The sequence below is a fragment of the Saccopteryx bilineata genome, chromosome 3 (assembly GCF_036850765.1).
Source record: "Saccopteryx bilineata isolate mSacBil1 chromosome 3, mSacBil1_pri_phased_curated, whole genome shotgun sequence".
Taxonomy (NCBI): domain Eukaryota; kingdom Metazoa; phylum Chordata; class Mammalia; order Chiroptera; family Emballonuridae; genus Saccopteryx; species Saccopteryx bilineata.
The window spans coordinates 85,395,697-85,413,694 of NC_089492.1; the positions used below are offsets into that span (position 1 = coordinate 85,395,697).

Sequence of the window (17,998 nt, forward strand, 5' to 3'; positions counted from 1 at the left end):
AGGAACCCTTTGAAATGGTAAAATTGTGCTTCCTTTCCTGCTGAATGTGTATAATGATGCTATGTTTGTTGGTTAAACAAATGGTCCTAATGTCCATATTAGCTTAATAGTGAGAAATGTCAAGTCCCACATTCACAATAAAAATGAATACCACAGACACAATAGGGAATGCTGGGCTGGACAGCAGTTTGTGTGAAAAAACATTAACAGGTTGGGTGGGTGAATGGGTCATTCTGGTCAGCCACCAGGCTCAGGAGGCCCTAGTGAGTTAGCTCGCTGTTCCAAGACCATGGCCGGTATAATTGGAGATGTGCATGTGCCATGAAGCTGCAATTCCACTTCCTGCCAACATAGCTCTGAATTTGGAACCACTCCTGTGTACTTGAGAAAGTTACAGCCCTGGCCAGCTAGCTCAGTTGGTTAGAACATTGTCCCTATACACCAGGGGTCCCCAAACTTTTTACACAGGGGGCCAGTTCACTGTCTCTCAGATCGTTGGAGGGCCGGACTATAAAAAAAACTATGAACAAATTCCTATGCACACTGCACATATCTTATTTTAAAGTAAAAAAACAAAACGGGAACAAATACAATATTTAAAATAAAGAACAAGTAAATTTAAATCAACAAACTGACCAATATTTCAATGGGAACTATGCTCCTCTCACTGACCACCACTGAAAGAGGTACCCTTCCAGAAGTGCGGCGGGGCGGATAAATGGCCTCAGGGGGCCGCATGTGGCCCGCCGGCCGTAGTTTGGGGACCCCTGCTATACACCATGGTTGCAGGTTCAATTAATTCCCAGTCAGGGCACCTAATCAACCAGTGAATGCAAAAATAAGTAGAACAGCAAATTGATGTTTCTCTCTCTAAGTCAAGAAATTAAAAAAAAATTTTTGAAGAGAATGTTTAAGCACTGTGTGTAGCAGTAAATGTCACAAACTCAAAAATGAATACATACCTGGAGGAGTGTTCATACAATGAGTTAAAATGAATGAGCCCTAGCTGGATAGCTTGGTTGGTTTGAGCATCATCCCGATACACAAAAACTGCAGGTTCGATCCCGGGTCAGGACACATACAGGAACAGATCGATATTTCTCTCCCTCTCTCTCCCCCCCTTCCTCCCTCTCTAAAATCAATAGTTTTAAAAAGTAAAATAAAATGAGTGAAATAAATCTACATAAATAAATTGTAATGATGTTGAATTAAAAAAGCAAGTCACAAAAGGATATGGACAATACAATACTATTGCATATGTTTTTTAAATTTATAAAACAAATATAGTAAAAACATAAAACATGGATTGGAAAAATTTTTATCAGCCTCAAGGGAAAGGCATGGGAATAGGGTAGTGGACTTCAGTCATACTAGGAATATTTCATTTCTTTTTTTTTTTTTTAAAGAAAGTATGTAAGGTGCCCTGGCCGGTTGGCTCAGCGGTAGAGTGTCGGCCTGGCGTGCGGGGGACCCGGGTTCGATTCCCGGCCAGGGCACATAGGAGAGGCGCCCATTTGCTTCTCCACCACCCCCCCTTCCTCTCTGCCTCTCTCTTCCCCTCCCGCAGCCAAGGCTCCATTGGAGCAAAGATGGTCCGGGCGCTGGGGATGGCTCCTTGGCCTCTGCCCCAGGCGCTAGAGTGGCTCTGGTCCCGGCAGAGTGATGCCCCGGAGGGGCAGAGCATCGCCCCCTGGTGGGCATGCCGGGTGGATCCCGGTCGGGCGCATGCGGGAGTCTGTCCGACTGTCTCTCCCCGTTTCCAGCTTCAGAAAAATACAAAAAAATAAAAATAAAAAAAAATAAAGAAAGTATGTAAGGTAAATGCAGTAAAAATGTTGACCTCTGTTTTACTTGACTAGTGGCCTTGTGGATGGATATGTGTTGTTTTGTTTTCTGTACTGTTACTATATGGTTGAAACATTTTACAACTTTAAAAGAAAAGTATTTTAAACATATAAGCATGGTTAACTAAATTTAGTTTCAGTTTCTTCTAAATTTACTTTAAAATGTGTATTATAAAAGTTTATTAAATATTTTAAAATTTAATATTAAATATTTAAAAATTAATATTCTATTAAATAAATTTCAGAAAATAAATTACTTAGTTTCATCACTCAAAAATGGTCATTGTTAATGTTTTGGCATATTCTATTTTTTTTTTCTTTGGGGGGGGTGTTTAAACATAGTTCCAAGCATCTTGGACACACATATTGAATTCTGCCTTCTTCACCCATCCTGATATAACATCACCCTTTTCCATGTTTTGACTTAGTTAGCTTCCATGAACATCATTTCAGTTGACTTCCATTGAAAATCTTCTCCGGCTTGTCTAATCAATGCCATTTTTGCATAAAAACAGTATGAACATTCAGCAGTCATGTATTCCTAAACATAATCCTTTTGAAAGTATGAGGAACAGGATTGAGTCATGCTCAGCTGTTGATGTCTATAGGGCTGTTCTGTGGGGATGACAGTAAAAAGGACTGTCACTTCTGTGCTATCACATTCCCAAGGAGACTGAGCTTGTCAGCATTCATCCCGTGGGTAGAAACTGTACATATGTAAAAAGCCAGCTCTGTGAGTCTCTTGCCTGAGAGTATACAAGTGCTCAAACATGCTACTGGAGGTGTATTTGCTGATTCCATTAACTCTTAGTTTGTGGCCTGGATAACAGCAGAAATAATTATTCCCGATATTTCTGTGCACCCTCCCAGCATGTGGATAGATGCTCTGCTGTCCATTTCCATCTGATCCTCTCTGGCCCTAGTGAGGTGCGGAGCAGGCGCAGTTGCCCCTGGATTACAAAAGTAAGTGGGGAAGTCAGGACCACCATCTGATGCTCCCGATTCCTTCCAGAACCCTTTTAGTGACCATTCTTAGACCAGGCAAGAGGGGTTATGTCTGCCCAGAGCGCGCTGTCCCCCCAGGCTATACCCTGGGTCCCTGGAATTCCCTGGAGGACCCGAGCTCTTCCAGGTTCTACACAAACCTGAATTGGTCCTCCTGGAGGCCAGACCCCCAGCATGTGCCCACCTAGACCCAAAGGCAGGATTTGCAGGGGTTGAGAAGAGCTGAGACCTGTTGACTGCAGGATGAATAAAATCATGGGTGGGGGGTGTGGGCTGGGGGCAGGTGCGGAGGCCAAAGGCCAGCATCCCTTACAGTGTAATTCAGAACTGCAGTTGTCTCTGAGAATTGTAAATTCAGGCCTGACCTTGGTCATTATAATAATATGCTTGTCCAAGTAGGAGGACAGACTGTATTCTGTGTAATAGTGTGTTGGCTAGATCTGTAACTTAACTATTTAAAGATGTGGTACGTGGACCAAGTTCGGACCCACAGATTTTAAGGACAGTCTTATCACACTTGTTTCCAGGTTCCCTCTTTTCTATCAAGGCTACCATCACACTGGGGTGGGGGTGGGAGTGTGCAACGGAAAGCAGTCTGGAACCACAGGAAAGAAACAGTTTGGTAGTGTGTAAAATCCCAATATATCAGACACCCCCATGTCCACGTGTAAAAGCAAGAAATGCATTTCAGGACAAAATACATAGAGTACAACCACCCTCTGTGAGGATGAATCAACCTGGCACAATCCAGCTAAATCAGAAATAGAAGCCTGCTAGTAAAGCTACAATCTGCTGCTTTTCCCTTCTGCCCGCCACACTTTCTCCATGTGTACTGCAGAACTGCACCCTCTAGTGGTCGCTTGAAGCTATGCAAGAAGTCAGGCACCTGGGTTTCCCATGACAACAGGTCCACCACAATCAGCATGGAAAATCAATGTTGCAAAAATTTCATTTTAATTGTTGTTTGGTCGCTGAGCTAATTTTCTTTTGGATCCTTACTTTCCCAGCAATATTTCTGATTTGTGATTAAGGGTTTAATTGCAGAGAGAATGAAATCTTTAAGATGATTTCATTGTGCTGTTTGCCTCTCTGACAGAAAACAGAGACAAAACAGCTAGCCTGACCAGGCGGTGGCGCAGTGGATAGAATATCGGACTGGGATGCCAAAGACCCAGGTTCAAGAACCCGAGGTCACCAGCTTGAGTGCAGGCTCATCTGGTTTGAGCAAAGCTCACCAGCTTGGACCCAAGGTCACTGGCTCAAGCAAGAGGTCACTCAGTCTGCTGAAGGCCCGCGGTCAAGACACATATGAGAAAGCAATCAATGAACAACTAAGGTGTCGCAACAAAAAACTGATGATTAATGCTTCTCATCTCTCTCCGTTCCTATCTGTCTATCCCTCTCTTTGACTCTCTCTCTCTCTCTGTAAAAAAAAAACACAAAAAAAACAAACAACAAAAAAAAAACCCAGCTAAGTTCTGAATGATTAAACACACCCCCAGACAAGACTTTACAGAGTCTGTTTTGTAAGTGATGCTTCACTTGACTTTCACAACTATCCAGGAAGGAAGCTATACCCATCATCTAGGTAAAGAATCTGCATCTCAGAGCGGTTAAGTAACCTGGCTGAGGGTATCCAGTTGGGAGGTGGCAGAGTGGGGGCTGAAACTTGGGTCTGACTCTAAATCTCTGTAAGGACCCAAATAGAAGAACTTTTTACTCATCAGAGAAAAAGAGAGTCACGTTATATCATCAGAGCCCTCACAAAGTCTCTCATATTATGAAGTCCTATCTCAATGATTTTAATTGTAATAAAGTTTTGTTTGGGAACAACACATTATCCTGGAACAGCCTTTGGTCAGTACCGGTTTTGAAAGTTCACTGAACTCGCCTGACCAAATTTGGTTTTAAAAAGGGTATGTGTGTGTGTATGGGGGGAGTGGGAGATCTTTTATGCAGATGTAGTAATTATTCCTGGAAGTATACTTTGTGATTGCAAATAAGGCTTTTAAAAGATATTTCTTTTAAAGTGATATGTTGTGGAGGTTATGAATAGGATAATTTTTCACTGATAAATTATATAGGGACCTAAGAAGTGCTCTACCTCAAACAGATAGAGGGACATAAAGTCAATATGTTTAGTAAACTGAAGACAGACCCTGATGTTGAAGATGCATATGAAACTTTGAATAGGATTGTTTTATGAAATGCGAGAGAATAAAACAAAACAACATATTCAAATTAACATGTTATTTATTATGATTTAAATATATTTGTGCAACTAAACTAATAAATATTATAAATACTTGATCAGCATTTGTATTATATCATATATGATGTCACATTATTGTAGCTATTTGATTGTGTCATCTGTATATTCAAATTGGCCAAAAATTGTGGGAGGGGATCTTCTAATTGGGAAATAGGGGTTGGCCTGAGGATTGAGTAACACACTCAGTGGTTTTCCAAAGCGCCGAGCTGCAACCCATGATGAAGAAGAAGCTGGTTTGTATGCTGGCTCCACAGCAATGACGGTTACACACTGACCCTGTGGCTTCAGACAGCTTACAGTGTCACAGACATTGTGCATTTGAGCCTCACAGTCTCTTGGGAGCTAGGGTCTGTGGTTGTCCTGCAGGTCCACCTGAGGACCCCATGCCTCCCCCTGTCAGAGACTTGGGTGCGGGAACATATGTGACGAGACTGCTTTTCCCGGCTTCCTCAGGCAGCACTAGTTGGAGGGACAACCATGATCATCGGCCACGTCCTGCCTGACAAGGAGACCTCCCTCGTTGATGCCTACGAGAAGTGCCGGGGTCTGGCCGACCCAAAGGTCTGCTGTGACTACGCCCTCCATGTGGGGATCACCTGGTGGGCACCCAAGGTAACAGTGAGTCCTGAAGAACAAATGCTCTTGTAGGCAGAGGGACTATTTGGTGGGAGCCAGCTGGGATGTGGTACTCCCCTGCAGGTGTGGGACACCCCTCCTACCACCATCCCAACTCCATCAAATGCCAAAAGATCAAACATTTCTGGTTCCATAAGATAGTAGGTGGGTCTAGGGCGGGAGGCCTGGGGAGCGCTGGCCCCTTGCTCTGGCCCCGAGGCCTTCAGCATCTCCTGGTACTTAACGTTAGGTACCTCTGCCACCTGCTAATTTAGCAACGGTCGGACTCCAAGGGTCTTATTGTTTTTGAGTTGAGAATGACAACAGTGAGCTGAGGTCTTGGGATGAAGAGTCCTGTCCTAGGTCAGTGCTGTCTGGTTTGAATGAACTAGATACTTCTTTCCTACAGGGACCCCACTCCTGCCCTGAGAGCCCTGAGGCTGCTCCTGGTGTGTGGCTGGGGCTTGCTCCCACTGCGCCCTTTCTCAGTGCAGCCTGTGCCCCAGGGCCCCAGCTACTGTTGTCCTGCTACCCGGGGCCCCGGGCCGGCGCTCACTCCCCTCCCTTTGCAGACATATGGGCATGGAAACTTTGCTTCATTTCTGGAGTTTTACTACTTAGCACCCCAGGGAAGCAACCTGGATATTCGTTCTTTCATCAGTTATTTAGTAATCATCATGTGTCAGTACTTGGGTGCAGTCATAAGAGATAACAAGCATTAAGAAATTTTTTCAGTTCTTTAGCTGTGGTCCCTAGTTTAAAGGGCCTGACTCCTTTCTGAGATGGTAATTAAAAACATGACTGGCCCTGGCCGGTTGGCTCAGTGGTAGAGCGTCAGCCTGGTGTGCAGGAGTCCCGGGTTCGATTCCCAGCCAGGGCACACAGGAGAAGCACCCATCTGCTTCTCCACCCCTCCCCCTCTCCTTCCTCTCTGTCTCTCTCTTCCCCTCCCGCAGCCAAGGCTCTGTTGGGGCAAAGTTGGCCCGGGCGATGGCTCTATGGCCTCTGCCTCAGGTGCTAGAATGGCTCTGGTTGCAACAGAGCAACGCCCCGGATGGGCAGAGCGTCGCCCCCTGGTGGGCGTGCCGGGTGGATCCCGGTCGGGCGCATGCGGGAGTCTGTCTGACTGCCTCCCCATTTCCAACTTCAGAAAAATACAAAAAAAAACCCCAAAAAACCATGACTATATTTCTGCCCTCGGGTGTGAATCCCTTCATTATTCTCAACCTGGTGCTTTTGGAACGCCTTGGAGCCCAAAACCTCCCTCCATGAGCACCTCCACTCCTGGTACCAGATTAAAGGTGCAGACACACTGAATGTCAACCATCCCTTAATTTAGATGGGGGTTTTGTCCATTTTAGACACCGTCCTGGATGGGCGACCTCTACACCCAAGGCTTTCTCTATTCCCTCTCCCAGTGTTGGCCCAGAACAGAGGGCCCAGTCAAAGTCTCAGCAACAGTGACGCCAGGCCCGCCATGCTTGCAGGTTGTGAGAACTTTCATGCATCTGGAATTTTAAATTCATTTTTTCTAATGATTAAATTTTTTCCCTATTTATAGATTTTTAAATTAGAAAAGAAAAAAGAACCATAATCTGGTCACCCCAATACAATCAATATTTGTGCTTTTTAATTTATATTATTATTATTATTATTATTATTATTATTATTATTCCTTCTTTTCCGAGTGAGAGGAGGGGAGATAGAGAGACAGACTCCAGCATGTGCCCTGACTGGGATCTATCCAGCAACTCCCGTCTGGGGCCAGTGCACTTGAACCAACTGAGCCGTGGCTGTGGGAGGGGAAAAGGGAAAGAGAGAGAGAGAAAGGAGGAGGGTAGAGAAGCAGATGGTCACTTCTCCTGTGTGCCCTGACTGGGAATCTAACCCGGGACTTCCACATGCTGGGCTGACACTCTACCACTGAACCAACTGGCCAGGGCTCACAATCAATATTTGTTATTTAGCTTATTTTCTTCCAATCTTTATTTTATATGTGCTTTTTTCATAGTAACTCATTTGTTGAAAGGTGAGCATTTCTATTTGACTGCATGGTCTTCATGACCACCATTGCATCGGCCACCTAAGACTGTCAAACAGATGAACCTCAATTTACTTTCTTCTCGTCACACCAGTGTTGCTTCCCTTGTGTCCTACTATAAATAATGCTGGACAAATCTCCTTATTCACATAGCTTTGTTCCTAAATTAGATTTTACCCAGGGTTAGATTTTCCTCTGAATTTTTGGCATTACTGTGCCTTTTTTTGTAACACCACTTCCATTTGGGGGGAATAGGCCATAGGAATAAAATTTGTTAGTGCATTTACCAGTAAGCTGATTTGAGTCAGAAACACAGGATGAGCTTTTGTGGTAGGAGAAACACGCCTAGAATATAACAGTACAGTTCCCATATTTGTGTCATGCTTGGGGAAAATTTTAAAAGTACATCTTCATTCACTTGCTCACAATGGCCTGGGAGGTGGGAGGGAAGGGAGTTGCTGTGACGTTGTGGGAGGTCATATGGTGACTTCTCGTTGTGGGAGGTCATATGGTGACTTCTCGACTGAGCCACATCCCCTCCAGCCCAGCCAGCATCCGCCAGTCAACCTCTCAAACAGCCGTTCTCATGTGGCACTGCCTTTGCATTTTACTCTTCAGGTGAAAGCAGAAATGGAGACCCTGGTGAGAGAGAAGGGTGTCAACTCGTTTCAGATGTTCATGACCTACAAGGACTTGTATATGCTTCGGGACAGTGAGCTGTACCAAGTGTTGCACGCCTGCAAAGACATCGGGGCGATAGCCCGAGTCCATGCTGAAAATGGGGAGCTCGTGGCCGAGGCAAGGCTGTAGAGAATGTGGGGGAAGGGAGGGGGGCAGGGCGCCGATAGAGGCAGTTCTCAGGCTGATTCCTGACCACTCGTTTCTATCCCACACGTTCAAACAAAACAAGTTGTAAAAGAAAGTGAGATATGAACACCCCAGATGAAAAACCTTTGACAGAAATTTCCAACTTTTCTGCTGTCTATAAAAAACAAATCTCCTTTTATAGTCCAGAAGGGTTTCTAAGTCTTACGTGATGTCTTAATTCTAATGCTGTATTTAAATTCCATTGTAGCAAAGGAATTTGGAACAGCTCTAAGAAAATATTTTAATGAGATTGCCAGCATGGAAATTCCGACATTCAGATCAATAAAGAGTTCTGGTCTTTGGTATCCCAGGCCTGCTCTCTGGTTATGGAACTATATTTCAAACAGGATATTTTCTAAATCTTTTTGTTTAATTGAGATATTTTCCATTATTATGAAGTGAGACTTGGGAGAGCCTTCCTGAAAGGGAGTCCTGTACTTACTCTGCCCTCTTCAGAGGATGAGTGTTACAGATCTGAGAGGAGAGCAAGCCCTAGGTTGGGCTGTGTCCAGCATATTTTACTGTCCCTTGGGTTCAGTATTTTTTTGTATCTGTATGATTCTCTCAATTTTCTTTTTTTTTTTTGCTACTATTCAGGGTGCTAAGGAGGCTCTAGATTTGGGTATCACAGGCCCAGAAGGAATTGAGATCAGTCGTCCAGAAGAGGTGAGGAAGACTCCTGTGTGTCCTTTGTCAACTTTTTTCCTGACACAGACTCTTTAGGACAGAAGAGACACCAAAAAATGTATAAGTTGTATTGTATCACTTTCTCCGTGGATGAAGCTCCCACGCGGAGGCTTCTCGGGGAACCCTTCCTCCAGGCTGAGGCCGACTTGACCTCCTTTGACTCTGATTGCGAGGGTCCGAGGGAGACAGTGAGCACACCAGGGGTCGCTTTACCCAAAATTGAATCAGGATTTAAAAGAGAGGCTAAAATGGTGTGTTTAAGCAGATGTTCGAAGAAATTTCAGACTATAAGCCAGTGACTCAGTGTTTGAGGGATGAGATCCCTTTGAGTATCTGAGGGAAACTGTGGCCTCTTCCCACCGAAACAAGAGGCCCATGTTCTTTCCCCCTTGTTACCTTATTACTCACTGAGATGCTAATTGAGAGCCCTGCTCTCCCTCTGCCTCTGGTTCCACGCTTGTATAGTTTTGCAGGACGTCAATATAAATCCCCCAGGGTCCCCCTGATAAAGAATTCTGCTCTAGAGAGAGCACATTAGACAAATAATGCCTTCTTGCCCTATGACCCTGCTCAGGCATCCCTGGCCATTTGTGAGGGGAAAGCTATTTCCATTTCTTCAAAGCCTTAAGGACAGAGTGGTGGTTGGATATCCACGAGGGACTGACGGGGAGGCCTTGAAGGATGAGGAACTGGAGACAGAGTGAGATAGTATTTCCATCAGATAGGAACCAAGTCGGCCCACGGTGGGTGAGTGTGGAGGTGGGGCCCTGCCTTACTCCCCCACCACCACTACGGGCCTGCCCCTGTCAGAGTCCTTCAATAGAGCTCCTGTTTTGACACCTAAGAATTGGTCCAGAAAGATGCACCAGATTCAGCAAAGTAAATACCGTGCCTTGAGAACTGGGATGGGTGGGGGTGAGCACAGGAGTGGCCTTTGTTGAGTTATCTGAGCAGAAGGGCAAAGCTTTGACTGTAGTGGTAGCAATAGCAAAAATTGCCATCATCCTCATCTGTTGGTTAAAGGGGAGGGTCCTGGGTCTGCGCCAGGGGTGATTTTACTCCCCAGAAGACATCTGGCAATATCTAAGAGATATTTTTGATTATCTCAAGTGAGGGGTGGGATGTTCCTGGCATCTAGTACGATCTAAGATCCCATCGTCCCCAGACAGCTCCCTACCACAAGGAGTTATCTGACCCAAAATGTCAATAATACTGAGGTTCAGAAACCATGATCTGGTTTCATTTCCAGCTTGAAATCAATCAGTATTGCTCCTCTGCTACAATGCAGAGGAGGCTGTGGAGAGAATACACTAGAAAACAGGGAGTGATATAACTCCAGGTTTTCATTTGCTTTTGTTTTGTGGCCTTTTAATCAAGCCCTAAGTGACATCCAGCAAGGTGTGCCTGGTATGCCAAGTCCTAGGGTTCTCACAGGGTGAGCAGACACGGTTGGAGCTTGGTGCTAAGCCAACCTGTGGGTGCAGTTAGCCCCTCTGGCTGTATCAGACAGTCCGGCAAGCTTGCTATGAGGTGGACCTCGGGCATATGTGGGCTTGCTTGGGGAAGATGGTGAAGCTTGTTTCCCTCCTGCCCTTTGTTTCTAACAGCTGGAAGCTGAAGCCACTCACCGAGTTATCACCATTGCAAACAGGGTAAGTAGACCCCTCTTCCCCAGCTTGCCCTAAGTCCATTCACAGATTTCAGATCAGAAACCAACCTGTACAGTGGAGTCCCATTCTGCTCTGGGTGCCAGCGTCATGCCTGGCTCATAAGAGCCCACCACCGCTGAATGAATGCTGTTACTCCCACAGACCTGGCTGGGGCCCCCTGGCCAGCCCCTCTCCATTCCACCCCACTGAGCCTGGCTTCATTACTCACGTGGGAAAGGCTCCAGGGAGGCAGTGCGAGGTTGGACACCACAGACCCTCGCTGCCCCTGGGATGTGCTGCTGGTAAAGGAATAGGTGGACACTTTGCTTAGAGAACCACAATCTAAATCTGCCTCTGGGCCACTCGTAACCTTTTCTGGGTGTGGTTCAGGGCAAAGCCCTCTCAGGGTTGGGGTATTGACTCACATGGTGGTGGGACCCACCAAGAGATACAGGGCCTTTATTAAATACAAGCTTTCAATCATATGCAAGTCACTCAACCACCCTGATATACTATTTTATTCCCTAAAATTAGAATTATAATTTCACTCACTTTTCCCAGGTGCTTTTGAGAATCAAAGGAGTCAGGGAAGGAGAAGCACTTTCTAAACAGCAGGGCACCGTATGAAGGCCACTTCCTTTTCTAACATCATTGGTTTGGTTTGTTCAGAGAATCTAAGTGACCTCCTCTCGAGCACCAGTGTTCTAAGTGCGGCCGCTGGACCAGCAGCCGCAGCATTGCTCGTTAGAGATAGGAACATGGAAGTGCAAATCCTGGGGCCCATGGAGACCCACTGAATCAGAAACTGGGGTGATGCCCAGCCATCTGTGCTTTAACAAGCCCGCTGATGATTCCAGGGGCGCTAATGCTTGAGACCCTCTCCTCAGAGAAGACCCTGGCTACCAGGAAGGGTATAAGCTCAAGGGTGTGCTGTCAGGAATAATACCAGGGGGAGACCGAGCAATGGAAGCCCAGCCGATCTCAGAATTAGCAAACTTGTGCCAAGTAATCAAACATCGGGCCAGCTCCTAAACTCTGTCCTAATTTGATAAGCAAGGAAGGCATCAGAATTACCTTTGGGAAAACACAGCCTCCCATTAGCAGCTTATAAGTCTGGGGGCAGGCTAAAGACATTATTTTTCTGTCATAACAATCATGTTATCAATTACTTCCTGATGGAAAGTTACCCCAGAATAAGGAAAGATCTGAATAACCAAAGGGCAAGCTCCTTGTTTTTTAGCTCCAACATGTTTTTTAGCTCCAACATATGCCTGGAGACGTTAAGCCAGGGATCATGGTCACAGCTCCTTAGAAGAAAAGCTAAATCAACATTACAATCCAGGTGTCGACTGTAGATTGGTCCTGTCTGGCATAGACTCTGAACTCTGTGTACTGATAAAGCAGCCCTCAGAGGGCAGGCATTGTAATTTTAAATATGGAGTATAATCTACAACTGTCTCTTAAGTCATCACATTCCTGAACATGAAATTAAAATCGTCGTAAAATGTTTTAGGTTATAAATAGCCTTTTGTCATTGGTGAAAAAGGTGAGGCTCAGCTCTCGACATCTCGCCCCACGTTCCCCTGTTGGGTGCAGGTGGCAGGCGCTGCTTGCCTCTCCTTATCCATGCACTTCTCCTGCAGCTTGTGTTCCGGTTGCCAGTCCTGCACCCATAGCGTGAGACTGGCACTCTGAGGGTGGGGCTGAGCAAGATAGCCGGAGGGGCCAGGGCCAGGCCTGATCTGGCTGGGGTGATGCAGGTGCTTGTTAGGTTTATGGGGTTGATGCTGTCTCTTTCCCACCATGTTTTCATGTTTAGACTCACTGTCCAATCTACTTGGTCAATGTGTCCAGCATCTCGGCCGGTGATGTCATTGCTACTGCTAAGATGCAAGGTGAGTCCCTGAGCTGGGTGGACAGGGCACTTGTGGTGGGACCACCCGCTCCGCGCTCTGCGGCCCCGGCTCCTGAGGCCCGGCCCTGCACCAGCCCTTCCTCCACTCCACCTGTCTTCCCCAGTAGCACCCGGCTCTAGCCTAGGTTTGGCCCATTAGGATCAGACTGTTCCTCTGTACATTTATATGTATAACAGCTTTCTAGAAGTGTCTGTCACTTCTGAGTCTGGCAAAAATTTTCAAGTTTTCAGTTGACTCATTAATTGGTATCTTTTTGGCCTCTTGGGATTTACTAGTGGTTGCTTTGGTAACTAACATGAAATCCTGGACCAGTTCCAATGGACATTTCCGGGGATGTCTGGGACATCCCTAGAGGAATAACAGCTTGTGGGCCCAACTTCCCGTACAGCCACCTGCAGTGCTATGTACGAGCCCTGGGCACCTGCTGTGACTCCTGTTGCTGAGCACCTGGCAACTCCTGAAGGCTTTGTACGTACTTATAGTGCCAGCCTGGCTCAGGGTGCCATGAGGTCCTGGAAGCAGGAGAAACAAAGTCATGGTCATAAACCTGGGGATGTAAAGCAGGAGCAAGGGCTTCTAGCCTTTCCACCGTTCTGTCCCCTGACAGTCCCACCTCCGTCTCCCTGCCCTCCAGCCCCTGCTACGGATCCCGCCCCGGCGATTCTCCCAAGAGCCCTCATACCTCCTGTGTGTCCAGAAAACGGTCCAGACTGCCCTTTGTGTGGTGTTCACAGCCCTACACCCTCCTGTCAGCACCCTGCCGCACTGTACTCCAGCCAAGCTCTGCTTGAAGCGGCATTGGTGCTGCCTTGCCTCGGTAGCTTTGCCCTCTGTCCCCCTTGCCTGGAGTCAGCGTGGGGATAGGAAGCACTCAGACCTTGAACCCAGCTGTCCCTCAGACACCTGAGGGAGCTTAAGCATGTCCCTTTCTCTCTCTGACTTCACCTCCATCACCTGTCATAAAAAGCCCAGACCAATGATCTCTCAGGTTCAATGGCTTCCTAGTTATGGCTTGACCCTTCTCCTTCTTCCAGGGAAGGTTGTGCTGGCCGAGACCACCACTGCGCATGCCACGCTGACAGGCTTACACTACTACCATCAGGACTGGTCCCATGCGGCCGCCTACGTCACAGTGCCTCCCCTGAGACTAGACACCAACACCTCAACCTACCTCATGAGCCTGCTGGCCAAGTAAGACACTTCAGCAGGACCATCGTGGCCCCAGTAACTCATGTGTCACTAACTCAGTGCGTGCCATTCCAGGAGTTTGTAGATCCTTAAGGTGATGTCATTGAGGCCCCAAATCTGACCTACTTTGATTTCATCATGCCCACAGGGTGACTTTGCTTTGTTACCTTCTTCAGAGCTTATCAGTTAACTGCCATCCATTGGGCCCCATGACCACTTGACTTGGAGTGAGAGCTTCTGAGGTGTAAGAGTAAAGGCATCTATAAAACTGTGAAAGTGGTCATTCAGAATTTCAGAGGACATCGGTATCTTACACTTCAGACTGCTGGTCGCTGGAGGATGTGGCCTCTGACTTAAGCAAGAATATATGTGGTCCTCTCTGTCTCTTCTTTTCCTTTACCTCTCCCTCTTCTCGGGGTTTCACATGTGATTTTCTCTCCGCTTTTCTCCCTTCTTTCACCTTTTCCCTTTCTCTTCTGCACTTCTCCCTCAATCCCCTCATACTCTCTCTCCAGACCTCCTTTCATCCAGCTTCTCTTTTTTCTAACACTGCTTTTGCCCAGTTGATGCTAAACTAAAGGAAATGGCTTAATAAACTGTCTGAATTTAGTGGGACACAAACGTGAAAAGATTTTGTTTTGTCCCAATAACTGCTCACAACTTCTTACTTTGCTCTGGTGACATTCTGGGTAGAGGCCATTGCTTTCTCCCTTTTGGTTATTAAATTCCAGTTCAGTTTAAAAGTCAGTCTCTTCCCCTCCCTAACCCCAGCCCAGGAAAGGAGTTGGGGGGAAGATTAGGAGTAAATGGGGTGGTGATTTGTCTCCACACCCACACACACATCTGTACTCCTGCATTGCTGCACTTTAGGCTAAAAGTAACTGGCCTTTGGGATGCTCCTTGTGCATGGTGCATGCGCAGTGTGGGCTCCCTTGTGCTGCCCCACATAATCCCCCAATATAGGAGATGGATTCCACCTTGGCCTCTTCTACCTGCACCTTTCCAGCTTCTAGAACTAGCAGTGTCCCTGTGAACAAGGACCCTGGCATGGCAGGGTCTGGGCCTCAGAGGAAGCTCACACAGCTTTGCTACTCCCTTCAGTGGGGGGGGGGGGAGAGGCTGTCACCACACCACAGATCTCACCCGGGGGCTCAGCGGCAGGTCCACCCATTCAACCTCCCAGGCACATGCACACTACTGTTACCTCTGTGCTCCACAGAGAACCGCTTGAAAATGTGCCCTCCTTGACTTCGGGGTAGACTGGTGGGGGAGAGGGTTGGGAAGTCACTCTCCCCATGGAAAGAAGAGGAGAAAGACTACAGGACTTACTATTCCACTGACACCTCAGTCTCCCTCCTTGTCTTCTGCTTTTATAGGCTTGGGCATGGGGTGGGGACACATGTCTTCTAGGCTGATGGTGGGGGTAGTTGAGAGAAGTGACCAGCTGCAACTGAAAGTGGCTGTCTTTAGATAATGGAGCACTTATTTTATAGTGTCCTGCAACAACTAGAAAATTCCCACTCAGCATCCTGCCATGTTAACAACCTAAGGAAGAGAATGGAGTGTGGTGCTTCCCAAACACGACCGGTGTGCAGTCAGTAGGGTCCCAGGATGGAGGTGGCCCCTGGAGATGGAGGTGACACAGTGGCTGTCCCATAATTTTGTTGTGATACCAAAGAGCAGAAGCTCTTAAACAGATTTAAATAAATTGAGAGAATAAGAAAGGATGAAGGGAGAAATAAATGCTAGATTAGCTATGACTTTTAAAAATGCTTTTTGGCCTGACCTGTGGTGGCACAGTGGATAAAACCTCGATCTGGAAATGCTGAGGTTGCCGGTTCAAACCCCTGGGCTTGCCTCGTCAAGGCACATATGGGAGTTGATGCTTCCTGCTCCTCTCACCTTGTGTCTCCCTTCTCTCTCTCTCTCAAATTAATTAATTAATTAAAAATGCTTTTTGTTAGGAAAAACCATTATTATCAACACAACAAAAACAAGCCTCAAGAACAATCTCTGCTTGCCACAAAGTTATTGAAAGAGTAAAAAGGTAGTAAATGCTCCCACCCACCCAGATTATAGTGCCCAAACCCACACCAATGCAGTCAGAGGAAAAGAGTATTAATTGAATAAGTTAAGTTTTTATACCTAGCCTGTTTTTTCAAATTTATTTAAATCATTGAAATTCTATTTATTTGAATTGCAATTTCATGTGAGCTATTATGAGACTAGTTGGAATCCCTTTTCTAATCAGTGCATATGATGAATGTATGCAATTTTATAGAATTTGGAGCATAGTTTTAACGTTTTAGTTATTTATAGAAACTTATGATTACTGTTATTTTGTTTTTGTTGATGATAATTGATATTACACAAAACACTTGATAGAAAGCACAGACACCAAGTACATTCCTGTAAGAAAATATGAGCTATGCCCTGGCTGGGTGGTTCAGTGGATAGAGCATCAACCTGGTGTGCCAGAAGTCATTGGTTCGACCCCCAGTCAGGGCACATAGGAGAGGCAATCAATGAGTGCACAAGTAATGAAACTGCTAAGTGGATCAAGTTGATGCTTCTCTATCTCCCTCCCCCCACCTATCAATGGAAAAATTAAAGAAAAACATATATATGTATATATATGAGCTGCTTCTTAATTTTTAGTATATGATTTTTTAGGATAGATCAAGGTAAAATATACAATCTCTAAATGTAATGATTTGTCCTTTATTTAAAATCTGACTTTTTAAAAGAGATCAGATTCTTTTTTTCATTTGAACATATAAAATTTTGCTTAACAAAGCTGGTTATGTTTTAAACTTGAAAGAGAAGGGATCGGTATTTCATACTCCCAGATTCAGGGCAGCACTGGGAGACCTCAGAAGCCCTTCTGGAAAGTGATCACACACACTCATACCAGCCCAGGGGCACCCTAAAAAGAAAGATGGGTGCTCAATAAGACTTGACTGTTAAAGAATGAGAGTTGAGCTAGTTGCTCATGGAGTCACTGATCCTCAGCCCATGACACTTACGGGCACCTCTTCTGATGTGAGCCTTGCCCCAGTGTCTGGAGGACCCCCGAGGAGAAAGTGAAGTCCTAAAGATTCCGCTCAGCTCTGATGGGTTCCTGCAGCCCAGGGAGCCCTCAAGGACCCTTGAGAAAACCCTCTGCTCAGTGAAAGAGTCCTTCCTGCAGGCTCCGAGAAGGCCCAGAGCAATGTCTTTGGCCTGGGGAGGTACCAGCCCATGCCTCAGAAAGACCTAAGTCATCTCACTGTGGATTTGGCCACAGATATCAGTTATTTGGCAAGAGCTGTGATGATGAGCCCTGCCAGACCCCCAGTGGAGAAAGCCTTCTATCCAGCCTGACCTGGAACACCTGACAGCCTTAAGAATATGCCTCTTCAAGCCTGACCTGTGGTGGTGCAGTGGATAGAGCATTGACCTGGAATGCTGAGGTCGTGGGTTCAAAACCCTGGGCTTGCCCGGTCAAGGCACATACAAGAAGCAACTACTACAATTTAGTGCTTCCTGCTCTTCTCCCCACCCCCTTTCTCTCTCTCTTAAAATAATATATATATATGTGCCTCTTTACCATGGGAAATAATACCTTCTGCTCCCAGATTCCCCCCCTTTTAAAATATTTTATTTTTTAAAGATTTTATTTATTCATTTGAGAGAGGAGAGAGAGAGAGAGAGAGAGAGAGAGAGAGAGAGAAGGGAGACACAAGGGGGAGGAGCAGGAAGCATCAACTCCCAACTCCCATATATGCCTTGACTGGGCAAGCCCAGGGTTCTGAACCGGCGACCTCAGTGTTCCAGGTTGAGGCTTTATCCACTGCGCCACCACGGGTCAGGCCCAGATTCCCCTTCTTAAGGGCATCTTAGGTGGCCTGCCCATAAGTAATATTAGACTCTCA

At 46.2% G+C, this 17,998-nt stretch overlaps 1 protein-coding gene across 2 annotated transcripts in view; it reads left to right on the forward strand.

Annotated features, from left to right (window-relative positions):
- The window catches only part of DPYSL5 (dihydropyrimidinase like 5), a 97,331-nt gene that overhangs the window by 62,431 nt on the left and 16,902 nt on the right, over positions 1 to 17,998 (forward strand). For both annotated transcript variants that reach the window (XM_066266715.1, XM_066266716.1), the window contains 6 exons: positions 5,575 to 5,733; positions 8,396 to 8,575; positions 9,242 to 9,310; positions 10,939 to 10,983; positions 12,800 to 12,875; positions 13,931 to 14,087. In XM_066266715.1, coding sequence (XP_066122812.1) covers positions 5,575 to 5,733; positions 8,396 to 8,575; positions 9,242 to 9,310; positions 10,939 to 10,983; positions 12,800 to 12,875; positions 13,931 to 14,087 — 686 coding nt within the window. The remainder of the gene's footprint in view (positions 1 to 5,574; positions 5,734 to 8,395; positions 8,576 to 9,241; positions 9,311 to 10,938; positions 10,984 to 12,799; positions 12,876 to 13,930; positions 14,088 to 17,998) is intronic.